The 26,980-nt window shown below is 44.0% G+C and overlaps 1 protein-coding gene across 2 annotated transcripts; it reads left to right on the top strand.

Moving 5' to 3' along the window:
- The first annotated feature begins 3 nt into the window (after window positions 1–3).
- Window positions 4–26,895, top strand: MCM3AP (minichromosome maintenance complex component 3 associated protein). 2 transcript variants are annotated; one of them, XM_031604486.2, is made up of 27 exons: window positions 4–907; window positions 1,730–1,808; window positions 2,929–3,076; window positions 3,710–3,906; window positions 4,950–5,089; window positions 5,566–5,763; window positions 5,973–6,241; window positions 6,765–6,927; window positions 7,601–7,761; window positions 9,048–9,292; window positions 9,964–10,154; window positions 12,550–12,650; window positions 14,741–14,872; window positions 15,423–15,536; window positions 16,031–16,183; window positions 17,468–17,665; window positions 17,902–17,970; window positions 18,666–18,800; window positions 19,160–19,313; window positions 19,754–20,012; window positions 20,372–20,469; window positions 21,224–21,614; window positions 21,776–22,030; window positions 22,751–22,880; window positions 23,707–23,901; window positions 24,510–24,660; window positions 25,152–26,895. In XM_031604486.2, the coding sequence occupies exons 1-27, from the start codon at window positions 20–22 to the stop codon at window positions 25,308–25,310; spliced, it is 5,373 nt and encodes a 1,790-aa protein (XP_031460346.2). In that variant the 5' UTR covers window positions 4–19; the 3' UTR covers window positions 25,311–26,895. The 2 variants fall into 2 exon arrangements, with proteins under 2 accessions (XP_031460346.2, XP_090000702.1); XM_090144576.1 differs by lacking the exons at window positions 23,707–23,901; window positions 24,510–24,660; window positions 25,152–26,895 and having other exon boundaries at window positions 22,703–22,795.
- The last annotated feature ends 85 nt before the right edge of the window (window positions 26,896–26,980 follow it).

Raw genomic sequence — 26,980 nt, 5'->3', positions numbered from 1 at the left:
GCCGCGCAGAGCGGAGGCCATGAACGCCGGCGGTCCGTTCCGCGGCCCGCCCGCCTTCCCGCCGCGCTTCGGCCCGGCCGCCGCGCCGCCCTTCGTCCCCGCGCCGCCCTACGGGCCGGGCCGGGCGGCGGGCAACGCGGGCTTCAGCTTCAAGCCGCCCACCAACCTGGGCGGCCTCCCGGCGCCGGGCGACGCGGCGGGCGGGGCCTTCGCGCCGCCCGAGTTCCGCTTCAAGGCGCCCGACGGCGCGGCCGCCTTCACCTTCTCGCCGCCCTTCGGCTTCGCGCCCGAGGCGGCGGGACCCGAGCCGCCGGCGCCCGCCGCCGGCTTCTCCTTCTCGCGGCCCGCCCCGCCGCTCGGCCGCCCCGACGAGGGCGCGGCGCGGCCGCCGTCCAACGTCGGAGAGGAGGCGGGCGAGGCGGCGCCGAAGGGGCTGAAGCGGAAGGAGGAGCGGGAGCGCTCGCCGCGGCGGATGGCGGCGGCGGGCGGGCGGGCGGCGGCGCCGCCGGAGAAGCGCGCCGTGCTGCTGAGCCGGCCCCGCGGCGGGGCCCTGTTCGGCCGCACGCTGCAGGAGGTGCTGCGCAGCCAGGGCCGCGAGCGCGGGGAGCCCGAGCGGGGCGCGGCCGAGGAGCCGGCGGCCGAGGGCCGGGAGGGGCCGCACCCGGCGAGGCTCGGGCCCGCGGACGGCGCTCCCGTCGCCCCGGCGCGCAGGGCGAGGGGCGGCGACGGCGCCGACGGGCTGGGCGGCGCGGCGCCGGGAGAGCTGACGGCCATCCAGTGCAAAAACGTCCCCGACTACCTCAACGACAGGACGGTGCTGGAGAAGCACTTCGGGCAGTTCGTGAAAGTCCGCCGGGTCATGACGCGCAGGAATAAGAAGACGGCCGTCGTCCACTTCTTTGACCACGTGAGTTTCGGGGGCTGCCGGCGAGGGAGCGGGGGTTAACCGGGTGCCGCGGCCTGGCGCGGGGTCGGGTTGGATGTTAGGGAGTAACCGTCGTCCGGAGGGGTGGCGAGGCGTTGGAGCGGGCGGCCGGGGGAGGTGGTGGAGTCGCTGCCCTCCGAGGTGTTGGAGTAGAGGGTGATTGAGGCACTGAGGGACGCGGTCGGCGCGGCACGATATGGGGGGCTGGCGGTTGGATCGGATGATCTTAGCGGTCTTTTACAGCCTTCGTGGTTCTGTGATTAGTGCGCAGTTGAACGCCGAGCAGAGGCTTCTCGTGTCACACCCACCCAAACCCAAAGCGATGCTGCTGCCGCCTCCTTGCTTGCCCCCAGTAGCATCAAGGGAAACGTTATCTTTGCAGGGTGATCCGCTTGCTGGGAATGCCACTGCTTTAGTGAGGCCTGTAGTCCCGTGTGTTCTGCACTCTTAGAAAAGTAATGTGTTTGTGGAAATGCGCCCGGCCCTGCCCATTGCATGGATGCCTCAGGCAGGAGGTTGTGAAGCACTGGCACAGGTTGACCAGGGAGGCGGTCCATGCCCCATCCCTGGAGATATTCAAGGTCAGGCTTGACTGAGCTCTGAGAACCTGATCGAGCTGTGGGTGGCCCTGTTCATTGTAAGGGAGATGAACTAGATGGCCTCCTTGAAAGGTCCCTTCCAACTCAAATGATTCTAGGCTAAAAGGCAGTGCCTAGAGGTCTGAGTATTGGTACGTGTTTCTCCAGCAGAAGCTGTCCTTCGTTGTGCTGACGGGCTCTTGTGTTCTGCTTTGTTTTCTTTCAGGCCTCTGCAGCCCTTGCCAAAAAAAAGGCAAAAGAGTTGCACAAAGACATAGTGACGTTCTGGCAGAAGAAGAAAACAAGTAAGTCTTATGTTTCTTGATGTGATGAGCAGGGGATGCGTAGTACAGTGGGTAGTGGCACAGGTATTGGGAAGAGAGGGAGGATATTTTAAAGCATTTTGTTGCATAAAGAATTATTTCTCTGCCCTCACAAAATGAGAATAGCTCCTAGGAAGCGTAGGACCAGGAAGCGGCTATCCCCAGCCCTCTGCTTGAGATTCAGGCAAGAGGAGATGCTGGTGCTGGATATTCAACTCCCCAGGTGAGCATTTGAATTGCCACGTGCTTCCCTTTAATTTTATGAATCAGAGTTTCTAACTCTTAAGTTCCTGGCTTGAGGATATGTTTCAGAATGAGTGAATGACTTGCCACAGCTTTGACCAACCCGGAAACTTAGCTTCACAGAAAGAGAGCAGCTGTAGAGTTGTTTTCCTGGGAAGAAATATCTCAGAGCAGTAGCTGGAAGGATGTTTTTGTCATGTTATTTTGGCATTAAGGTCTACTGAAACCTGAACGGCACTGTTCTATAGTAAATGATCTGAGAGAGTGTGAGACATCCAGCTGGCTGAGAATTTCTTCTTTTTCTTTTCAACTTAACTCTTCAAGAGTTATGTCAACCCCAGCCTGAGCTTGGGATGTGTGAATTGTTCGAGTACCTCAGGAGCACCGAAGACATTGTGACAGTTGTAGTTTTTGTTGGTAAAACAGATTAAGTACCAGGTGTTATGGTTTTTGTGCTTTTTCATCGGTTTGTCACCAAGCAAGGCTGAACCAGGCCACAAGGTATTGAGCTGTGACTTTTGAATTATAACCCAAATTCAAAGGAACTAAAATTTGATGCCTGGACTTAATTTACTGGCAGTAAATGTGCTGAATAATTGCATTTATGGCTTAGCAATGTTTTATTCAAGAATGCTTTTTCATTATAGAACTCTGAAGCTAACTAGCAGTTAGCGGGCTTCATTGGTGCCATTTCAGGTGCAGGCTGTCCTATTGGTGTTGTATGCATCCATGAGGTTGTAACTGGAATAATATTATCAGAAAATAAAGCCAATTGCTCTCTACACCACTGGGGAGTTGAGACAAAAAGCTGTTGTAAAAATTATTTGCCAAGTACCTGCCTTGATGTTTATCACTTTAGGTCCAGCAAAAAGAGAATTTTCATCCAAGGAGAAGAAAGCAAATGAAGATGAAGGAAGGCAAAGCAATGAAGAGCAAAACTACCAGCATTCCCCTCTTCGAAAACCTTTAATAAGATCTTCTGCCAGCACTGTAATGCCCGGTAGAAGGTATGTACGAATGTTCTCTGAGAATCTGTCAGGGTGGATGGAGAAAAGTGATCAGTGTGTGCTGAGTAGTGATGTTCCTAACAAGAGAGTGTGCTTCATCTACCTCCTGGCACACATTCATTTTAAACATGTGGCTTTTTGGATGAATTGGAGTTACAAATCTCACATTTTGTCAGACAGCTACTTCTGACTGCTTATTAAGGCTTTTTATTTCTTCAGTTTCCTTTTTTTTTTTAAGCATTTTTTTATTTGTTTTTTTACAACATGAGAAACAGTTATAACTGTGAGGCATAAGAAAACGGTGAAAAACAGTGCAGAGCCCTAGTAAGGCCAAGCAGTGATTAACTGTGTTGGGTGGTCTTGGCTAAACTGGCTTCTGAAGTGAATGGTTTCATTCATTGACAAAAATGGCTCTGTGGAATTAGTCCTCTTTTCAGAGAAGCTATGAGTTTGATCGTTGTATTCTTGTAGTTAGAGAACAGGCTTTATACAAGAGACCTGCTTTATGCCAGGTGCTGAAGCTGCAGGCTTTTTTTGTACCTTCTTCTCTAGCACCTTAATGGTTTACCTAGTTTGACAATGATTATTTGGTGTATGTTGTCATGCACTTGTAAGTAATAAGCTTATTTTTAGCTCTCCAGCAAAGAAGCCTGGTCTTCGAAAGGCTCTGCAGTTTGAAGTAGATCTGTTTGATTCCAGTTCTGAAGGACAGAACTCGGAAGCCATGGGAGCTTCTTTGTTGTCTCTAAGTAACCTGGTAGGATTAGTGGCAGAGACATCTGAAGAAAGATACCGTCTTTTGGACCAAAGAGATAAAATCATGCGACAAGGTACTGTTCTTATTCTTATGTTCTTACCCTTCACACCTTTCTATTGGGTTAGATTGTTGTTTACATTCATTTCTTGTAGAGTGACAAAGTGTGTATTTTATTGCACACATATATTTCTTACGTATAATGAATAGCAAATTGTTTGAATGAATTCCTGAGTATTTTTGAGTGTATTTTGTCAGTGTTGTGTTGGCACAAAACACTCTATTTCTAACGGGTAGAAAATTAGCAGGTACAAGGACTCATTTGCCTTTTTTGTTCTGCAGTCCTCATCAATTACAAGGTCAATTAAGCCACCCCAAGTAACTGCGCCATTATGTGTATCTGGCTTGTAAAACACAGGGTCTTGGTTTTCTTGATCATAGGGCAGTTTTTACCTCTGCAGGTTCTTCGAAGAAAGCTGACCAAAGGTTAACAGTGTTTCTCTAAAAGGACACTATTAAGTAAAGCTGGTCATTATTTCAAGAAATATTTGCTTGTTTCACTGTTCTGTTTTCTAAATTACTTCATCCCATTCCAGTTCTTTCAAAGCTGATCTTATTTTATTTAAGATTTTATTTTTTAAAATCAGCAAACATTTGCTCTCACTTGGCATGGAATTGTGGAATTGCTGGTGCTTGGTTGGAATACAAAACAGGATAAGCTTTTGGGATACAAAGCATCAGGTATCTCCTACAGACTGACATTTTCAGCAAGAGTCTCGATATCCAGGTGGGACAGTATGAGAAGCTTCTCCAGAGGAGCAGTGCAGACCTGGGATAGGTCCTAGCACAGGGGAACCCCATCCTTGTGTATTTCCAGCTGATCTTTCCTCCAATGGGAGGCTGTTTAGTAGCCCCTATGGATCCTTTTCTATGCTTTTCTGTGAACCCTTACCTTTGTCAGAGTGCTTCTTGACATCCATCCATTGACCAGTGTTCAGACCTCACCTGAGACAGATGCTGCTGTGGGCTGCACATTAAGGAAATAGCTTGTCATGAAAACAAAAGGACAGATACTTAACATTACAATTTTAGTTTGTTTCTTATTTTTTTTTTTTTTAGCTCGAATAAAAAGGACTGATCTTGGAAAAGCAAAAACTATTGTTGGCACTTGTCCAGACATGTGCCCTGAAAAGGAGCGGTATATGAGAGAGACAAGAAACCAGCTTAGTATCTTTGAGGTGCTGCTAGGATCTGACAAGGTACGAGCCCTCTGTAAGCTGGAGTTCGCTGTTCCCAGCTCATCTGTTCATTTGCTCCTCATATAAGGCTTGTTGTTTAACTGATTACAGGGTTAGTTCTAGTGGTGCATTCTGTGAACTGTTTCCTTAACCTGTCTTTCTCTTGTGAATGTAAAACAAAAATGCTAGGCAATTGCTGTTCAACTGGTACAGTAACCTTTTCTGTTTAGTTCCAGACAGGCTTTTAGATTTGTAGTTGTGGTAGTGGGGTACAGATCCTGAAGGTGGTGAGTTAAAGATTGCCAAGGCAACTGCTGTCGTAAAATAAAATGTATTTGCTGTGGTAGCAGAACCAACATGGGCTGTTGGTGTCAACTCTGGAAAAACTGTCTTAGTAGTCTGCTCTTTGCTAAAATAAATGCATGCATGTGATGAAATCCTTCTGAAGGATTAAAAGAGGCCCCTTGGTTTTCAGTTCTTTTCTCTGCTTCTTGCAGGTAAATCATGCAGCAGCAATCAAGGAATATAGCAGGTCTTCAGCAGACCAGGAGGAACCTTTGCCACATGAGTTGAGACCCTCTGAAGTGTTGAGCATGACCATGGACTATTTAGTGACAAACATTATGGACCAAGGAGAAGGAAACTACCGAGAGTGGTATGACTTTGTCTGGAACAGAACTCGGGGAATAAGAAAGGTAAGCCCTAGTAGATGGAAATGTTTGGTGCTAGAAAATAAATAGTCACATAATGTTGTAAAACATGAAGAAAAAGCAGTAGCTTAAGGATTTGAATTGAAAGCTGACTCAAAGCACAGTCAAAATAGTTTTCTGAATGTAGTATTAGATGACTACTTTTCAGCTTTAGTTTAAAATGAATTTAATGGTTTGTTAATTGTTCTGGTTAGGATATAACCCAGCAGCATCTCTGCAACCCACTGATGGTGTCTCTGATTGAGAAGTGCACTCGCTTTCACATTCATTGTGCTCACCACCTGTGTGAAGAGCCAATGTCCTCCTTTGATGCCAAAATCAACAATGAGAACATGACAAAATGCTTACAGAGCTTGAAGGAGATGTATCAGGACCTGGCTAACAAAGGAATTTACTGCAAGAGTGAAGCAGAGTTCAGAGGTTACAGTGTTTTGCTGAATCTCAACAAGGGTGATATTCTCAGGTGGGTGTGACAGATATCACTAGATTTCTCTCTTGCATTTGGGTAGAAATTAGAATTAAGTCCAGACAAATTGCATGGGAAATGAACTTACTTTCAATCTGCTTTGCCAAAGCAAAGCTGTAGTATGCTGTTGTAATGCTATTTTTATTTTTGATAGGTCAGTAGAGGAACTCTTTTTTTAAGGAAAGAAAAAGATAACTATGCAATCTTAACAGCTTTGTTTCCAGTAGGATCAGGGAAAATACATTTTGTAGACAATGCTATACTCTGCTTTTCAGTTCACTGTCCCAGTTGCCTTCTTTCTTAGAAGTTGGAGTGATGTACCTAACATGCTAATTATATGGGTATAATTAAAAAATATGACTGAATATTGCAGCAAATTTAGCTCATACTTATTGGTAACTTGGAATTAAAATTAGGAGCTTTAAGTGAGATAGACAGCTTCCATAGTGTTACAAGTTGCTGTCCACCTGGGATTGTTCATATTAGTACCAAAGGTTTGTCTCTGTTTTTGTCTCCACAGAGAAGTGCAGCAGTTTCATCCAGAGGTTAGAAACTCCCCTGAAGTTAGATTTGCAGTTCAAGCTTTTGCTGCACTAAACAGCAACAACTTTGTGAGGTTTTTCAAATTAGTGCAGGCAGCTTCCTATCTGAATGCCTGTCTCTTACATTGTTATTTCAACCAGGTAAGAAATAGAAAAGTGTGTGTGTATTATGTCTGTAGTTAACTTGTAAAGCTGTCTGGGTCTTTTGCAAGGAAATTATTTTAGGAAAAAAACTAAGTTTTTTTGACATTTCATAAGCCTTTTGAAAAAATTATGAGTTTTTCTACCCGGTTATAAAAGGCAGAAACTACTTGTGCTTTCAGAAGCCCTTGCAAGGTTTTTTTCCTGCACAAGACTTGCAAGGAGATGTGCTCAAAATGAGCAGCATAGAAAAGGAATGGAAACTGGAAAGCAAGTGCACAGCACTTAAAGCTAAATCTAAATAATTGTTTATGTGAATGCTTGATAACATAGAGTTTAAGGAGTTTAAGTTCAAGGAGGGAAGGTCCTTACAGAGAGAGTGGTGAGGTGCTGGAACAGCTGCCCAGAAAGACTGTGGATGCCCTGTTCCTGGAGGTGTTCAAGGCCAGCTTGGATGGGACCCTGGGCAACCAGGTCTAGTACCAGAGCTGGAGGTTGGTGGCTCAGCCTGTGGCAAAGGGGATGGAATTCAGTGATCCTTTACATTCATTCTGACCCAAGCCATTCTGTGATTCTATTATAACAAAGCGCTGCTTTGTTTTAAAGACAGTTTTCATGTTTGGTGGGTACTTAGTAGTTTAAATATATGACTCCTGTTTTTTTTTACCCACAGATTCGGAAAGATGCACTCAAGTCTCTCAATATTGCGTACACTGTGAGCACCCAAAGATGTACAGTGTTTCCCTTGGATCACCTTGTCCGTATGCTACTGTTCAAAGACTGTGAGGAAGCAACTGATTTTATAAGTTACTATGGCCTGAGTGTATCTGATAAGTAAGTGTAAACAAAAAGAAGAATCTTCCCACTCCCTGGAAACATTCCAGGCCAGGCTGGATGGGGCTTTGAGCAACCTGGTCCAGAGGGAGGTGTCCCTGCCTGTAGTGGGGCTTGGAACTAGATGGTCTTAAAGGTCCCTTCCTGCCCAAACCATTCTGTGCTTCTATGTGTCTGAAAGCATCTGCTGGGTTTAGGCCAATGTTAGGCAAAGGATTTGCATGGATGGACTACTCCTGGACTTTGCAGTAAGAAAAACAGGCATATGTTAGAAGCTGAGCACTGTGTAAGCAAAGTACCAGAACAATGACTGGCATAAACTGTGCTGTTTGTTCTGCTGTAATTATGAAAAGTTCCTTAATTTTATCTCTCTCCCTGAAGAAATGGGTTTTGTATCCCTATAATTACTGTGGTTTCCCTCTGAAGTGGTGTGGGCTTTATGGTGGTTTTCTGTGTTGTTGTTTTGTTTTTATTTTTATATTTTTTTAGTTTTGATTTTCTTTTTGGACCCATACGTCACCTTTTTTGTTGAAGCGTTTCTAGGACACAAAATTACTCCCAGCTTCTAAGTTGTAAAAGTGGGAAAGACATTTCCTCCAAAAAGGGACTGTGTATTAAGCTTGGTCTTGTTGGGCTCAAAGGACTTCCTCCCTAAAATGAGATCTGTATAACTCAATCAAAGAAAACTTTTATTTTAGGTTCTTACCTTGCAGTTGTATTTCATGAAGTTGCAGTTTTGCAGGAAGTGAGGACACAAATACTCTGAAAAAACTGGCCTTGTGGTGATTCAGGCAGGGCAGGATGAAACTGAGTAGTACAAACTGAGTTTTAGAAAGAAAGAGTATGACCACGGCAGTTAGGGCTCTATTTTCTATTAATATTTGGCTTGGGAATAGTGAGTGAGTAAAACTGAAGGGTGCCAGGGTTGGAAGAAGACTACACCTTTTAAAATTGCTTCTGTAGATGCTCTGGCATCTGTTGTGTGGAAGGTAGCTGATGTAAATACACAGTTAATAAAGATTAACGGGAGATTTGTCAGAGTTGTCCATACTGGTGCCTGGAAATGTCAATGGTCCGTGTCCTCTGCCCTGGGTGAATAGCTGTGGGGCAGTGCTCTGCCCTCCCCAGCTTCGGTTACAGCCACTGATTGATGTCCAGGCTCTGGGAAGCAATCCTGAGTGCCTTGTATCCGTCTCACTTTGCCCCACTAAGCTGTCCAGGTGAAAACGTGTAGGTTACTGGGACTTTGAGTATGTACTCTCCTGTCTCTGTTTTTTTTCCCCTAGTACTTATGTGGAGCTGAATCGCTCTGCTTTTTTGGAGCCAGACGGATTACCCAAACCTCGTAAATCGCTGTTTGTCAGTCAGAAGCTGACAGTCTCAGTTGGAGAAGTTGTAAATGGCAGGCCACTGCCACCAGTGCCTCACCATGTGCCTGTGTCTAGCTTCAATGGGCAGAACAAATATATTGGTGGAATTGCTGCTGGAGATCAAGCTGGTAGTAACCAAAAATCAAGTATGGAAGCAGCAGGTAAGAGTGCATTTTAGGTACTGCTCAGGAGCACTGTTGTTTTGTTTTACAAAGCAGAAATTGTTCAGTGCTCGTATGAGTTAAATTGCATGGAAGTTTGGGTGTAATGAAAGTATGTTTTGATTTAGAAGTGCTTACATGTGTATGAAAACTAAGAAACATCATGATTAATAAATAGAAAACACTGATGGAAACGAGCTTAATTTTACCAGTGTATGTGAAATTACTGTATGTTGTCTATTTCAGATGGCCAGCTTCTCTCTACACCTTTTGTATAGCCTGTTCCCACTCTGCAAATAATTGTTTTCTCTTTCAGGCTGGCTTCATTTGTGTTGAAAATACAGATGCTTCCAATTTATTAAATAGGTGTTTGTTTAGACGCTAGGTGGCGTGCTTTTCCTGAAACTGTTATGTTGGAGATGTATATACTTGATATTGGAAGTAATGTTCATTAATATTTGAGTATTTTATAAAACATTCACATTACAGAAATCAATTTGTGACCTTTATATTCAAGGTAGCAAGTCTCCACTGTGGGTATCTTTTATGACGTAATGGGGCTTACCAGATCAGCTTGCTTTGCAAGATATCAAGCAACAACAGTTTAGCTTCTTTTGTGACTGAATGGATTTCCTTTATTTTTTCTTTTTCTGCTGACTCACCTGCCAAAGAAGGAAGAGTGGAAAGCAAAGGTGTGGATTTAGATGTCCCAGCAGTAAGAGTCCAGCCACCAGCTCATCTTCTGCCCTCACTTTTACCTCGTCCTCTTATGTCAGCGCTGCCTCCTGCACAGACAATTTCCCAATCTGCTGCACAGCCTGATCCTCTTCCTTCAAAGCCTCAGCCTGTATACACAGACATGGTAAGGAAATCCAAAATTCATAGAATCATAGAATCTGGGTTGAAAAGAACCACAGTGATCATCTAGTTTCAACTTTCCTGCAAGCGGCAGGGATGCCAGTCACTAGACCAGGCTGCCCAAAGCCACATCCAGCCTGGCCTTGAATGCCTCCAGGGATGGGGCATCCACAGCCTCCTTGGGCAATCTGTTGCAGTGCCTCACCACCCTCTGTGTGGAGAATGTCCTCCTAATATCTAATCTAAACTTCCCCTGTCTCAGTTTAAAACCATTCCCCCTTATCCTATCACTTTCCACGCTCGTTGTGGACATTCCTCCTCCTGTATATACATTCCTTTCAAGTACTGAAGGCCACAATGAAGTCTCCGCAGAGCCTTTTCGTCTCCAAGCTAAACAATCCCAGTTCCTTCAACCTCTCCTCATAGGAGAGGTGTTCCAGCCCTCTGACCATCTCAGTGCCCTCCTCTGGACCCGTTCCAAGAACTCCACGTCCTTCCTGTGCTGGAGACCCCAGGCCTGGATGCAGCACTGCAGATGGGGCCTCACAAGAGCAGAGCAGAGGGGGACAATCACCTCCCTCTCCCTGCTGGCTTTTTTAATGCAGCCCAGAACACAGTTGGCCTTCCAGGCTGCAGGCGCACACTGCTGGCTCATGCCCAGCTTCTCGTCCACCAGGACCCCCAAGTCCTTCTCCGCAGGGCAGCTCTCAAGGAGATCTTCCCCCAGTTTGTATAAATACCTGGGATTGCTCCTACCCAGGTGCAGCACCCTGCACTTGGCCTTATTGAACCTCATTAGATTTCCATGGGCCAACTTCCCTAGCCTGTCCAGGTCCCTCTGGATGGCTTCCCTTCCTTCCAGTGTATTGACTGCACCACCCAGCTTGGTGCCATCTGCAAACTTGCTGAGGGTGCACTTGATGCCATCATCTGTGCCATTGATGAAGATGTTGAAGAGCACCGGTCCCAAGACCAACTGCTGAGGGACACCGCTTGTGATCGGCCTCCACGCTGACACAGAACCATTGATCAAAACCCTTTGGCTGCATCCAGCCAGCCAGTTCTTAATCCATCAAACAGTCCATCCTTCAAATCCACAGTTCTCCAATTTAGAGAGAAGGATGTGGTGAGGGACCATGTCAAAGGCTTTGCAAAAGTCTGGGTAGATGATATCCACTACGCTTCCCCTGTCCACTGATGCCATCACTCCATCATAGAAGGCCACCAGATTGGTCAAACAAGATTTGCCCTTGGTGAAGCCATGCTAGTTGTCTTGGTTCACCTCTGTCTCATATGTACCTTAACAAAGCTTCTGGGAGAATCTGCTCCATGATCTTCCCAGGCACAGAGGTGAGGCTCACTGGCCTGTAGCTCCCCAGGTCTTCCTTTCTCTCTTTCTTAAAAATGGGAGTAATGTTTCCCTTTTTCCAGTCACTGGGGACTTCACCAGACAGCCATGACTTTTCAAACATGATGGAGAGTGGCTCGGCAACCCCATCAGCCATCTCTTTCAGAACCCTGGGATGGATATCATCCAGCCCCATGGACTTATGCACTTTCAGTTTCATGAGGAGGACTTGGACTTGTTCCACTGTTATAGTGGGATGGAATGCACACCTCTCACCCACACCTAGGGCTTCAGGGTCCTGGCAGATATGGAGAGGAGCCTGACCAGCAGTGAAGACCAAGGCAAAGCACTTATTGAGCACCTCAGCTTTCTCCATGTCTGAGGAAGCCAGTTCTCTTTCCTCATTTATCAGAGGGGGAACGCTCCTTGGCCTGTCTCCTCCTGCCCATGTACCTGAAGAACCCCTTCCTGTTATCTTTCACGTCCCTTGCCAAGTTCAGTTCTATCTTTGCACTGTCTTTCCTAATCTTATTTCTACACATGCAGACAACATCCCTATATTCTTCCCAGGCTGCACAACCCTGCTTCTACTTCCTGTACGTTTCTCTTTTTCCCTCATTTTAAGCTGCAGGTCCTTGCTCAGCCATGCTGGTCACCTCCCTTCTCTGCTCAGTTTCTTCTGGGGGATTGAGAGCTCTTGCACTCAATCCATCAATTATGATGGAATATTTGGGAAAACTGTGTAAAATATAATAAAAAGCAATTGAGATCTTACAGATTGTTGTCCAGAACCTTCACATAATTTAGAGGGGACGCTGCTTGGTTTGTTTCTGGGCTGTTACTGCATGGCTTTTAAAAATAATTGTAGAATTTCCATGTTGTTGTACTTCATGACCTTAGTTTGGTGTGTAAGTAGAAATAAGGTGATGTGGTTGCTAATTACAGTCTCATAAACAAGGCTGGCACACCTCACTCCCAATTCACGTGTGTGCTCAGGCTGTCTTAAGCAGGATTCCAGCTTGCTTCAACTTCTTCCTCTGCTGTGTTGTAGGATATTGCTGAGGTTGTGGATGGGCTCGTGCACGACGTTGTCAAAGGAGAGTGCAGAGAAGTTGGCAGAGCAGGAGCAGATTACGTGACTGCAGCAATCTGGTAAAGAATGTTCATTGCTGGTATTTCCAAAGTTTATCATCAAAGTTCCAGTTTCCCTTAGCAGCAATGTGTGTGTGCAGATAAAATTAAGTAAGACAAGGTCTGTAGTGAAGGAAATCTCTCTGATACAGTTGAGAGAAAAGCAGACGTTTCTTTTATATCTCTTGGCTTCACAGTAGCTTAGCCTAATGAAAGGCTAACTGTAAACATCTCTGCAAACCATTTGCATGATTAACATTGCTGCTGCAGCAGATGTGTTGTGGAAGGAAAGCAAGAGGAGTTAAGTCCAGATCTGGCTGCTTCTCTAATTCAAGTAATGCTTCCTCCCAGTGCAGTTGATAGGCTCCTGGATGCCCTGGTGGGAAGGAGCATCTAGATGTCTGTGGTTCAGTTTCCTGTTCTCAGTGAATTGGTTGCCCATACTAGATCAGATGAGCCCAGACTTGGGCAAAGTCACACATAACTGTGTCATTAAGTACCAACATTAGACCATGAGATGTAATTGATGTTTTCTGAAAATAAATAGGAGAACTATTTCAGTCCTTAGAGAGAATAGGTCTAAATCTAAGCAACTGGAATTTCCTACCCATTTGCCTACTCTGCAGGAACCCAGATGGACTAATGTACAGTGACATATTCTAAAGAGAATTGACTCCAGTCTTTTGTTCTACCTCCCAGGCTGCCTTTCTCAGACATGTGTTACGCTGTCTTGAGCTGTATCAAAGGAGGAGCTGCTGCTCCTGTGATGGCCATCACTGTCCCCCAGCAAGCTGCACTTGTGTACCTGCCCTTAAGTGGAGTGGGGTGTGCAGCTGCAGTCTAGCCAGAAGGTATTTGGAGTGTCTCCCTCTAAATAAAGGTGTAGGGAGGGAAGATGCCTGATCACTTCCAATGTACACACACCATTCTGTCTGTGCTGCTCAGTTCTGGCAGGTGTGGTTAGCTCCCTGTAACTCTTGATTCACCAGAATTTGCTTTGTTAATCCAGGGCTGAGTTGCCAAAGTGGAAGTGGGCTTAAAAATGATTTGGTGCAGCTATTTCTTGGCAAAGGGTAGCAAATCCACTGCTTTTGCCAGTCTGAGAAAACTTCTGTCCCTAACTAGAAATAAAATACTACTAATAATTAAAAATCTGAAATGATCATCTGAAAGGAACATGGTAGAGCCTGAGCAAGGAATAAACTGACTGCTATACTATAGTGAGGTGGTTTTTATTGTATTTGCACTTCATCATTTTTCTTTATTCAGAGAAAGAAACTACGAAAATTGAGATTTATTTTGATTGTTTCCTATTGCTTATTCTTAGTAAAGTTAAAACTAAGTCAAAATCTGAGTCTGTGTGGGGATTTTAGGTATTCTCCTGTACTGAGAAATCTTCATCTTAATGAAACGTGATGTCTGCATGTGACAAGTTTTTTTTTTTTTTTTTTTGCTTGGCAGTGGGTAGATGGTGAGGTTACAGAAGTACTGGGTCTTGGTTTTAGCTGAATTGGAGTTGACATTTCCTTCAGAGTGTCTGATATGATGCTCTATTTAGAAGTAAAAACAATGGTGATAACACAGCAGTGTTTTAGTTATTGCTGAGAAGTGCTGCACAGAACCAAGGACATCTCAGTTTCTCAGCTTCTTGTACTGTTTTACCAGCAAGGGAGCTGGAACGGGGGGGGAGCAAAATCAGCTGGGAGAGGACAGAACCAGGACAACTGACCCCAGCAGACCAACAAGATAGTCAGTACTGCCTCATGTCGTGCTCAGCCTTAAAACTTGAGAAAGTTGAGAAAGAAGGTGGGGTATTTTTTGGCTTCCCAGTTGGCTGTGAGGAGAGTGGCTGAGCACTGGTCTGCCTGTGGGAGGTGGTGAGTGTTCTTGGTTGTGTTTTTTGTTAGGTTTTTTTTTTCACTTAACAAGTGAAACTGTCTTCAACTCCATTCCACCAGTGTTCTGTTACGTTCACTCCCCTCCCTGCAGCAGGGCATGGGGGAGGACAACAAGTGGTACTGTCTGCTGGCTGAGGGCATGGGGTATGGTGCCTCCTCTTTGAGGTTTTGACTGAAAACTTGCTTTAAAAAGAGGATTGTATTTCCATACAGCACCTCAGAGGCCACCATGAAGGAATTGGTGACTGAAGTGATGGAGGAAGTCCTCCGACAAGTGGCTGTAACCACGTTCAATGCAGAAAGGGAGCGTGTGAAGGAGGAAAGGCGCAGAGTGGAGGAAGAAAGGTGAGCTGTTGCTTTTGCCATCCGGCAGGGTGGGCTGCATCCCCTCTTAGTACTCTAAGGACAGCAGGTGCCAACCTATGTGTTCATGCATATACCCAGGCCCTGTGTCTCTCACCTGTCAGTGCTGCTCAGTTTGTGTCATTTGGAGCTGCCGTGGGATCACTCAGGCTGTCACTTCCCTATTCTTGGGAGTAGTATGATGTGCTAGTTAGTATTTTGTTAACCTCATGGAGCCACCGTGAAAATCATAGATGGGATTGTTTGGGAACTTCTAATCAGCTGGAGCTTCCAGAGAGGGAGGTGCTTCCTGGCCCTGCTGTACACATGAGCTTTTTCTTTTGAGAGAACTACTTGTCTGTAGCTTACTGAGTAAGAAATAGCCCAAATGTTACTAATATGAATGAGACTTGGTTCTGTGCAAGCTAATTCTTTTTTTTCTTTTTTTTTTTTTTTTTGAGAAAAAGCAGTAAGCTAACTTGTGGGTATTAGGCTGCATGTAAGTAACTAAGTGGCAGGCTTGCTTATATAAATCTCTACTCTGTCCTTCCAGGCAGAGGCAGGAAAGAGAACAGTTAATAAAGCAGTTGAGTCAGTTGGTGAGTATAGAGCTAATGGAAGAAGTAATAAATGAGACTGTTCAAGAAGCTTCAGCCAATGAATTAAAGTAAGTATAACATTCTCTATGCTATACTTTGCTGTAAGTGCTTTATAAAGGGTAATAGTTTATTGAGAAATGCTGGGCTCCTTGCTTAGCTTTCTCTAAGCTCCTCTTCCATTAAGTTAATTTGAACAGAGGGCAAGTGTACTTGGCCGTGCAGAATATCAGCTTGCCTTTACAGTAGCAGTCCTCCAGGGTGGAGATTGTAGTCCTTCTTGTGTACAAGGCCGCCCCATGTGCTTACTTTCATTAGGACTTCTTTACAGCTCAGCTGTGGATTTTCCTCTTGTAGGCTTTTCTTTGGAAGCTTGTGATCAGTGTAAAATTTGAATGACTTTAGATTTGATTGTAGGCCTTATTTAAAATTGCCACAGTGTACAAAGGTGGAAAATCCCTCCTCTTTGCTAGCTGCATTGGTGGTCTTGTCCGTTTGTGTCTTGGCTAGTTGTTCTAGTACTTTCTCTGGCCTTTGCCTCACTAAAAGTTTTGTTTTGAATTAGATGTGCCTTAGAAAGAGATCAACAAGCCCGCATTGCCCGGTGTTCAGAAGAAGTGTGTGGTCATGTCATGGATCTCTTCCTGGAGGATGAGATTTTCCAGATTGCAAAAGAAACCATTCAAGAGCTCCAGTGTTTCTGCAAATATTTGCAAAGGTGAGTTGCCATCCTGTGACAGAACTACTTCTCTCAGGAGCATGGACAAGGGCTGGGCTAATAGGGCTTAAAGAGCAGCTGTCAGTCTCTTTGAGATGGCTTTTGCTAGTTGGCTCCACAATAAAGATAGGCTTATGTTCTAGTTACCAGACTCTAATGTTCTCAGTTATGTGTAGGAGGGGAACACACCTTCTTAGGGTCAAGTAATGATCTTGGCATGAAGATGCAGTTTCATTATTTCTAGAAATGTGTTATAATTTCCCCTTGGATTCTCTGTATTGGGTGCTTGTTTCTGGATGTATGTTAAATGCCTTGTAGTTCCTGTGGTGCCCCATGGCAGAGACTCGTTTCTTCCTGTGCTGCCCCTGTACTGCCAGGTGGAGGTGCATTTCAGGAGGTGTTTTTTACTGCTGAGAGAAAGCAGCAGGCTGTTTTCTTTTCTGAGGAACACCTTCCCTTGCAGATTTCTTTCTGTCCTGAAATGAAGTGTGTCTCTTCAGGACTGATATAAATCACCTTCAGTGGCATAGGGAACAGTAAGGAAGAGCTTAAAGGTATCTGAGGAGTGGTGAAAATACATGTAGCAGTCAAGACGACTGGGTGATGTGGGAATATTGTTATATGTCCCAAAAATACCTGTGAAAACAGCTCTTTAAAGACAGAGCAAGAAAGAGGCTGTTTGGCTTTTTTTTTTTTAATTTTAGTAGACGTAGGTATTTCCAGCAAGCTCTTGAGTGTTAAAGAAACTTTAACTGATTGTATGTTTAAAAAAAAAAAAAAACAAAAAAACAAAAAAAGAAACCCAAAAAGCTAACAAAAACTTTTATGTGTGTTAGGAATAAACATGCTGAAAATGGAGAAGGAAAGCTGTAGTTGAACTTTTGCGTGGGGAGTGCTTGGGAGTAACCCAAGCTGGATAGCTAAGCAAGGGATGAGATGGAAGAGGGGCAATCCTGCTTTCATTCTGTGGTTTGTCTGACCACTGAAAGTGTGGCTTGCTCAGAAGAAAGCTCCTGTCTCCTTTCATTGTTATTGTATGTTTTTTTCTTTCTTTTTTTTTAATGGAGCACAAAGCAGACTGTTTATGATGCTGAACACGTATAGTTGGCAGGTCTCATCCAGTGCTGAGCTGTGAGTTCACAGCTCTGTGCAATTGCACCACCTCACCATCTCCACTGGGCAGACTCACACTGATAGCCTGATCCAATTTGAAGAGCAAAGAGAAGAACCCTGTTGGACTGCAGAAGATTTAGTTAACAGGACCTTATTTATTCTCTTCTGAAGGTGGAGGGAGGCAGTGGCAGCTCGAACAAAGCTGAAACGTCAAATGAGGGCATTTCCAGCTGCTCCATGCTGCATGGATCCGAAAAATAAACTGAAAGCCCTGTCACCCAGTGCTGAGTGGCCTATAACCATGGAGAACTTATGCAAGAGGATTGTGAACATGGGGAATGGAGGAAAGCTGGGAGTCTCTTGCACGAGGTAAGGATATTTATGACAGCAGATGGCAATCTGAGTTTTGGAAAGCAAATTATCTGCTTCCATTGTGAAAATTAATTGTTTTGCAGTAAGGTCTTAAACCTAATAAAATAATTCTTCCACTAACTGCAACTTTCTAAAGCATCTGTAGTATTTCTCAGGTCATACTATTTTCAAACTATAGCTAAAATTCCTGTATTATACCAAAAAAATCACAACCAAGGGTCTTCTGTTTTCAGGTTGAATTGGCTGAGAAACAAGACAGTGCATGAAATCAAAGTTCAGCACTTCTATCAGCAGTTGTTAAGGTATGTTGGCATTTGATCTTTATTTTCTATCTACAAAATGTGCAGCAAATGCCGTAGAACTTTAAAGTATCATTGCAGAATGGGAAACCATACTTCAGTGTCCACTTACAGCCTTGATTCTGTAAATATTTTTCAGAAGAGAGAAGTGGATAGTAAACTCTTGAAAGTGTTGGGCTCTCTGGACCCATTGCTCTGAGTGTAACCTGAAGAATCTGGGATGTGTGTGTAGACACTTTTTAATAATTATTATTGTTTGTTTGTTTATTTTCTCCTCCTGCTGGGTGGGATCTGGGCAATGTTAGAGGAACACGAGCCATAAAGAGGAGTACAAGCCATTATGAGCCTGGCTCATGGCACAAAGGAATTGATGTTTCTAATGTGCATCGAGGCATTTGTTTTCTTATAACTTGTCGGGCACTCTAGTGCCCTATGAGTTTATTGGAGCAGAGTATTTAAGTAGTGTGGAAGTGAAGTAATATGTGTGTGGTACCACAATCCCCAGAGTAAGTCTGGTTACCGCCAGACTTGGTAACTGGAGTTCCTGAAGGCATCTGGTCTTTGCTGAAGTATAAGGTCTAATTTCAGACCTTCCTGAATTAGACAGTAACCAGCTGCAGTAGTATAACTTGTTCTAGACAAGAAAAGCAGCCTTGAGGGGTTCTTTTATTTATTTACCAGTTCTGTCTCTCTTTAAGTGATTTAGCATGGACTCCCCTGGATCTCGCTTCATTAATTGCTGAACATATTCCAATTCAACAAGACCAGGTGTTTTGGAAGGTGCTATTGGTTTTGCCAAATGATGATGAATATGCAGAGGATGACCCCAACAGGTAAGCAGAAGTGTTGATTCCATGGTCTCTTTTTCAAGCATAGTGATGGAATGAAGGAAGGGTAGCACTATGCAGTTCCTGATGTCTACTTTTCTCCTACCATATCAAACTTCCATTTTTTTTTTTCCTTCCAAGTAAAATAAAATTAAAGTTAGAATTAACTGCAGTGGTCTTTATCTTCTCCTGCTATTGTTCATTGAATTGCTTTTCCTCACATTGAAAACAGAAAACCTTTAGGTAATGGAGAATTTCAGGACATCTGATAGACAAACTCTATCTTAGTTAAGTTGATGCTTAAAAAGGCTTACAGTGCCACTTAAAAAATAAATAAAATGAAAGCACTTCTTGTTGTTTGCTAGGATATTGATAGAATGGTTGAAGGCCAAATTCATGAAAGACAAAAGCTGGAAGAAAACTGCCTCATGTGAAGAAGTTAAAATTCAAACACTGACATTGTTTAATTCTTCTGGCATACAAGGGAGCAGAAACATCAAAGTCAGTGTGTGTGTTAAGGTAAGTGAGAGCAGTCTTGTGATAGCAGGCCATAACTGCACAATCTTTTTCAGTGGATGGCATGAGGAAGATTTTCACACTGTGTCCTGTCTGATGGAGAGAGATGACACTGGGAGAGATTAGTTTGTTGAAAAGGTCTAGAGAAAGAAATGTGGATTTTTTTCTTGTTTCCAGTCCATTGAGTAAATGCCTACCTATATATAGTTTAGCAATTGAACCTCAATCCTATCAATTTCTGATGCTGGATCAGGTGCTAAAGTGCACTTCTATGTTCACCTGCACTTATTGGAGACTTCTTTCTTATAATTCATTGTCTGAGGTTTTGTAGAGTTGCTGGTAATGCATGTCAAAGTTGAATACTGGTGATAACGAGCTGCAGTTTTCAGTATGAAAATTGCTCTTTGGCTGCTTTACTGTTGTCGTCTTTGTTACTTGTACAGGTGGTACATGGTGTGCTCTCTGACTCTGAGCTCGATGCGTCCAGTACGCAAAAAGACTTGCTTGGAACCAGTGGTCTCATTCTCGTCCTGCCCCCTCGAGTTAGAAGTGAAGATGTTGCAGAAGAAGATGTTTATTGGCTTTCAGCTTTGCTGCAGTTGAAACAGTTACTTCAGGCCAAACCTTTCCAGCCAACAGTTCCGCTTCTGGTTCTAGTCCCCAGTCAGGAAGAGGAGGCCACAGAGAAAGAAGTTGAAGAAGGTATACAGTTGTTTTTGAAAGGCTTGTAAATAATGTGAATGCTGAGGGGTCTCAGGTCTATGCAGCCTCAGATACACAGCCTAGTAAAAGATGTGAAGTACAGAGACACTTAATTGCTTTGGTGGAAATCCAGGTACATTAACACTTATCAGTATGGAAATTGGTTAACTCTTCTTTAGTCTTCAGTTTTCCTTTGCACTCAGTATTTGATCCTGAAAGTCTAGGGGAGGGATGGAGAGTGAAGCCACGCAGTGAATGTATGCAGATTGTGAGACTGGGTCAGAGCAGGGTGTAGCCATCTGTTGTCTATCAATGTATATGAGTTGCTTTTTATTTTTTGTTTTTATTTACTTATTTAGGTTTAATGCTCCAGGATTTGATTTCAGCCCAGCTTATTTCAGACTACATCATTGTTGAGCTACCAGGTTCTATCACTGACTTAGAAGGCACCGGAAGGGTAAGAACCCTTGCTTGGCTAATCATTAACCTTTCTTCACTATTAATGCAGTGTAAAGAGTGATCGTTACATTTTCTGTAGCTTGAATTTCAGCAGTCTTCTGTAATGGAATATTTTTTCCTGTTAAATTTTCTTTATTGTAGTTTTTAATCAAAAATCTTATACCAGTTTTTTTCATGTACCTGAATCAGGTGCTTGTTAACAGCTGTTCCAGTTAGGGGCAGAACTAGCCTAAAACTTTTTCCATTATTGGTGACTGCATTCCTTTAACTGACCAAGATTGGCATTTGCTTCACAGATGATGTTTGTTCTTTCTAATAATGAAAATTGCACAAACTGAAATATGTAGTGTATGTAAGTCCGTTCTTGTTGACTAGCTGGGCTACAGTTGCAGGGTAAGAAAAGAGTGCTAGTGGTGAGGTAAGCCTCTTTATCTGATGCTCCCAGTCCTAAAATGCAAAGGTCACTATGTAGCACTCTTGGCCACCCTCTCTTTCCTCATCTTCAATGGGTGGATTGAAGGAGGCCTCATGGAAGGAGAGATTGTACAGTACTTTCTGAGGCAGCCTCTCCTTGTCCGTCAGTTTGATTTGTGCTTGCAAATAGTGGCCTGGAGACTGATTAAAAGCAATCTATTTGAATTTTTCTACGTAGTTTCTTAGGTAATGTTCTATCAAACATAAGATTGCAGGGCTGAATCCTCAGTATCCCTGTGGAGTGCAGTTTCCAACCGCTTGTGCTTTGTGTGTCTTAGATCTCTGCAGCTGTGAGCTGGTTGGTTTCCCAGTGCCCAAACTCCCTTGAGCTCTGCAGTCAGACCCTTCAGGAGTACATTGAGGATGGCATTGATGGTGAATTTGGCAAGCGCTTCTACCATGACTGGAAGGAGAGACGTTTAGCTGGCCTGCCATCTCAGGAGCCTGGGGTCATCATAGAGCTGTACAACAGTGTGCTCCAGTTTCTTTCAGAGGTGGCATCCTCAGAGCATCTTTGTGACTTGTCTTGGCCTGTTACTGAGTTTTCAGAGCCCGGGGGTAACAAGCTGTTGCCCCACCTGCATTGGAATGTGCCTGATCATCTAGCTTGGCTGAAAAAGGCTGTGCTGTCCTTCCAGATCCCCTACCTAGATCTGCCTCCATTAGGTGGTACGTACTTATGTAGCAACATCCTCTTAGCTGCTCATTCCTTCTCTGTTGTGCCTACTCTGTGCTGAGCTGTCCACTTATATCAACTGATTCCATCACAGATTCTTGCAGTCTGCTTTGTTATTTGTTGTTGTTGTTACTGTTTTTTTTTCCTCCTCCAGCTCCTTGGCGTCCTGTTTGCCAAATGATTTTTCAGTATGCATCTCAGATTGCCAGTTCTTCCCATACTCAACCACTGATCCAGTCTCAAGTGGAGAATCTGTTGAGCAAAACATACCAGAAATGGAAAAATGGGCCGTTGAGGTGCTCTGGTGATGGACCTTCTGTTGATGAGATTCCTTGGGATGATATCCTGGCAACATGCATTGATCATAAGCTGAGAGACTGGAAACCACCCAAACTGCCTGTTGCACCAGGTATTGTGTGTCCTATAGCAAGAATGACACTTCCTGCACAACTGTGTTTATTAACTTGACAGTAAAGCCTTTAGGCAGGGAATAGCAAGGAGGGAGCTCTGGTCTTGATCTTTCTTCACACTGCAGGATGGCACTGTGCTTGCTCTACATACCGTTCTGCAGCGTAGAGTATGTATTTATTGTTGATAATCACTTGAGCTTGTGATTAGAATGTTTGTTTCCACGTAGGAATGTATAATAAGTCCTTCAAGTCCTGTTCTCCCAGTGGAAGAGGGTGTTTAAATTGCCTTTACAAGCCACATCAGCTCAGGTCATCTGAGATGGAAGACTGCCACTCTTAATGAGCACTTTGATGGGTTAATGAAGTTAGCATCTCAAATGCTGTTTACTTAGAATGTGAAGTGTACATGGTTACTTCTGTGCCCTGTTTGGCTTAATTCTAGGCAGTCTGCTTTGAAATGGCTCTTTACCTTGCTAAACACTGAGCTTAGATGCACAAGAATTTCATAAATGAAGTTAAATTTTTTAGTCATTTCCAGTAACGTGGTATGTTGAACAGTAAATTACTCAAAACCAGACCCCTTTCTGCATGCAGAGTACAGTGAGAGGTAACTTGAAAGGTCTCGTGCTGTTTTCCCTCAAATCTTTTTAATACTGAACTTTTCTTTTCAGGGAAAAATCTGTACTGATAATAAACAGTAGTTTGGGGTTTGTTCACAGAAGCAGTAAGTGAAGATGGCCAGATTCGTGTGTATTACTTCAAGGAACATTTAAAGAACTTCACTCTCCCTTTTTCATGGGAACAAGCCAGGCTACGCACACAGGAGGAGATCCGGCAGGGCCACAAGAGGTGAGGAAGCTGCTGGCACTGCCTATGCAAGGCTACTTGAAAAGCATTTGGTTGCCTCTTACGTAACCAGAGCTGTTTAATGAACTCCAATGAGGTTACTTAGGGCCTCTGTCAAAGTTGCATAGTGCTATGGTGCTGAGAACCCGCATTGATATTTTCTCAGTGTTCTTTTGTACATCTTCCCAAAGGGATGTACAAGGGCATTTGTGTGGAAATTAGACTGTAATTAGATGTGATTTTTAGGGTTACTCCTCTCAAAGAAATGGGGTTGCTTGGAGCAGCTGCTCAAAGTGTTGTGACTGAAGTTCTGCCAAAGAAATCACTGATGTAGCTTTGGAATTAAACTTGCCCACTAGGTAGATGAAGCATGAAAATAAAATGGTGTGAGGTGTAGGGGAAGACCATAGGGATAAAAATAATTAGCATACCCTTTATTTGGTAGTGCCTTATTCTTTACATTTGATTGTGGCCATGACCTGTTAGATGGTTTGCAAATTCACTTTTTTGGCAATTGCGTATTAACTTTGCAGCGTTTTGAGTTTAAAAGAGAATTTGTGCTTGACTTTTGAGGTAACAGATTTGAGAACTCTCAAGAGCCTGGCTTTCTTCTCTACCCCCATTCAGACTGGGTGGCTGTATTTCATTGGACTGAATCCCAACCCTCTGTCAGCTTCTCTCAAGTCCCACTTCCCAGTGGTAGTTTCTTAGTCTGGGGTGCAAGGAGAACATGTCTCCTAACAGTCACTTACTTTCTGGAATTTCTGTGCTAGTAGGGAAGAATAAACTCATAACATTTTTTTTTGTATTTTCTTTCCCCCCATTCCAGGTCAAGGGTAAAATCTCCTGTCTCTTTCAAGAAACCCTGTAGGGTCTCCATGTCAGATCAGTATGGTGCTGGTGTAAGCATACTGTCAGGGCAAGGAAGGAACATTTCCAGTGCAGATGAACTCTCAGCTTCAGCCCAGGACCTCCCAGAGCGCCTGTTAACTCAATTGAAACTGGAGAAAATGGAAAGCAAGAGGTGAGTTACAAGAGCACCATCCTATCCTTGCTGCTCCAGTCCAGGGTTGTTAGCAATCATGAACCTGCATGCACTGGAAAGCTGAAGTCCAGCAGTGCTAGGAGTGTAGGCTTGTTTCCTGGTCTATCTCCACTTTCACATCCTCATCAAGCACATCAGTTCAGTGCAGTTCACTGCTAGTTGTTACTTTCATTACAGGAACAGTCCAGCAAGTGGAGCTCTGAGTAATGATTGGAAATTGGTCAATTAAGCCACTAGTGTTAAAGCTGTATAGTTATATGCAGTGTTCAGTAGTTTCTGTCCCCGGTGTCTGTTAAGTTCACCATGGGAATGTTGGTTTGATGCTAATAGCAATGCAGGTCTCAAAGGATTTCCTCTCTTTTCTGCTTTCTCCATCAGTTGGAAGTCTTCAGTTTATTTAGGTTGTTTCTGGGCCACATCTTTCACCAGTGTATTTTTTGTAATAGCAGTGGGTGCTGTCTACTGGAAATGACTGCTGTCTTTGGTTCTTTCAGACACCTCTGAATTTGCAGTTCATGTCTTACCCACAGGTTACAAGAGCAAAGCCAGGCTGCAGTCTGACTGGTGTTCTTGACCTTTCTTTTCAGGTTTGAAGAACAGTTGCACCAATATCTAGCTGAGGACATTGAGCCCCTTGGTGACCTTGTGGGCTTTCCTCTCTACCTTCCCCAGTCCTTGATCTCCACTCCAACTCTTGCTGGTCCGTTGATCAAGAGTCCCATGTCATCTGTTCAAGTGGTAAGATGGTGGTATTGAAAACTGGCTCTGAAGAGTATAGTGTGGGTGCCATACCAGCTGTAATCACAGAAGTTCAGTGGCTACAGCCTTACTATGCAGTGTTGCATAGATTTGGGAAATGAAGAATTGAAAATTGTGCCCTAGTGTACAAACTTCCCAGAGAGGCACGTACTTTCTGTAGATCTGAAATGCTGTTAGCATACATGTTGAACTGTTGTCTGCTGCTGGCAGTTATAATAGTATCCCTTGTAGTGTTGCACACAGAAAGTTGTGGTTGTGGCTGAGGCTACACCCTTTGGCTTTGGGATAGACCCAGGGAATGCTGGCTCCAGAAATAGCAGAACATGCTATTTTAACCATCTCTCCTTGGGGGGTTGGAGGTGACCTCCTTTGTTGTTCTGCAAAGTGGAAGGTCAGTGAACAGAGAGGTCCCATGTTAATACTAGATAATGCTTCTTTCTCGGTCTTATCTCTCTTTTCCTTCTGACCAGGATGGGAGTGAAGCAAGACTGGAGCTGTCAATGGATGACCGAAGCCCTGCGCTGTCAGACAGACTGAAGCATTTGCAAAGGCTCCTCAGAGCTAACAGGGAGGGTGAAGTTGCTTCTGAGCTTCACCTCTCTGCCCTGATGGACATGGTGGATATTTGAGCAGAACTAAAGCACAGGTGCAGATCAAGAGACTTGGTGAAGAAATCTAGGTCTGGATGATTCAAAAGAGGAGCTTCTGGGGCATGTTGCAGAAAAAGCAAATGCCCTGGGAGAAAAGCAAAGCAGATGTTGGGTCTGGGCAACTCTTGTGTAGCTGCCTTGCAGAGATGATGTGCTGGAGCTCACTGTGTTCCTTTAGCTCTCTGCTGAGATTTGGCTGGCCTGGGAACTCCTTTGAATCTGTCCTGTTTCATGAATGTGGAGACAAGTTGAGTGCTGCTCTAGGAAGCCTTAAATTGATGTGCTGTAGCTTTTCTTCCTACGACTCTCATGTTGAATGCATTGGTTTGTGCAGAGTTCTGCTGATGCTCTCCTTGCACCCAGTTTTATCTCCCCTGCCTCTGAAACTTTGTACCGTGCTGAGGAACGCTGTTGCAGAGCCAGTATTTTTTTGTTACAACTGGAAGTCAATTTCTATAGAAATAGAAATGCGGGTAGGGATACTGCTACTGGGAGGAGTTGGAGAATCGTTCTGTGGGCAGCATGTGAATAAATATAATTTCACCAGGAGAAAACATTCAGATAGCAAGGACCCTTGGAAGCATCAGAACAATTGGTCTCCACAGACACAGACCTCAGGATACAGCCCCAGCTCCCTGCTTCTCAATGCAGAGGCTACCTTGCAGCAGCACCTTGGTTTGATATGTTGTTGTGTTGTTTTTTTTTTTCCTGCTCGTGTCAACAGTACTCATTATCAAGTAGTTACAACATTTTGCTGTATTTTTGTTTTATTTAAGTGCTCTATGCAAACTCAGATGGATTTTTGGGCTGCTGGGCCCAAGTTTTGTTATGTTGAATATATACAGCATTAAAACAAACCTGTTACTCTACAAGATAATTGTCATGATGGATAAGCAGGATATTTTCTTCAGTAAACAGCTGTGGAAGAAAGATTTCCCTTTTTTTGGCAGAGTAGACTACTTACACTCTCTTCTATAAAGCTTTGAAAATTCAAGACTTCTTGTGTTAAATTTAATATTGATTACTTGTAAGTAATGAGAAGATGTAGTTTGTGTCTGCAGTACTCCAGGACAAGTAACCTTTCTCTTTTTTTAGTTAAAACAGCAGCAGATGTTTCTTGGACAGTCCTGCCTGGTGAAATACAATTATTGCTGCTTGGGCAGTAAATGTTTGTCGGGCAGTAAATGTTTGTCAGCCAGAGATCATTGGGCAGATTTGCTCCCAATTTCATTTGAAATTCAGTCCAAATCTGTCACCTGCCTTCCAAAATTAATTTTAAATATATTCATTTTTCCATTGTTTCCTCTTAAAGATGGAATAGCAGCAGTGGCTTAGACTGAAGCACTTGTGCTTTGAGCTGTTCATTTTCAGCGTTCTGCTGAGCTGAGCTTTGTGACCATGCATCAGCCTCCTGTGCTACAGAGCAGCCGTGCTGTGCTCTGTGCCTGCTGCTCCTGGGGACTCTGTTAAGCCAGAATTCAACTGCTACAGTGGCTGTTTCACACCGTCTTCATTGTTTCATGTAAATGTTTTTTGTATCTAATAAATATTTTTGTTAGTGGAATTCATCTGTTCCTGTGTTGCTAATCAAAAAGTCTGCCCACAAAAAACCTCTGTTTTAATCTAGTGCTAACCAAGCACACAAAGTA

The sequence above is a fragment of the Phasianus colchicus genome, chromosome 7, assembly GCF_987193195.1.
Source record: "Phasianus colchicus chromosome 7, bPhaCol1.hap1.1, whole genome shotgun sequence".
NCBI lineage: Eukaryota > Metazoa > Chordata > Aves > Galliformes > Phasianidae > Phasianus > Phasianus colchicus.
Note: the sequence above shows the minus strand (reverse complement) of the source record. Positions and strands in the feature narration are given on the sequence as shown.

Bases quoted from the DNA above. Each gene is read 5' to 3' on its own strand.
- MCM3AP (XM_031604486.2), top strand. From the start codon at position 20: ATGAACGCCGGCGGTCCGTTCCGCGGCCCGCCCGCCTTCCCGCCGCGC. The intron at 1,809-2,928 runs GTAAGTCTTATG...TTATCACTTTAG, and splicing joins CTGGCAGAAGAAGAAAACAA to GTCCAGCAAAAAGAGAATTT. The intron at 12,651-14,740 runs GTAAAGAATGTT...ATTTCCATACAG, and splicing joins TACGTGACTGCAGCAATCTG to CACCTCAGAGGCCACCATGA.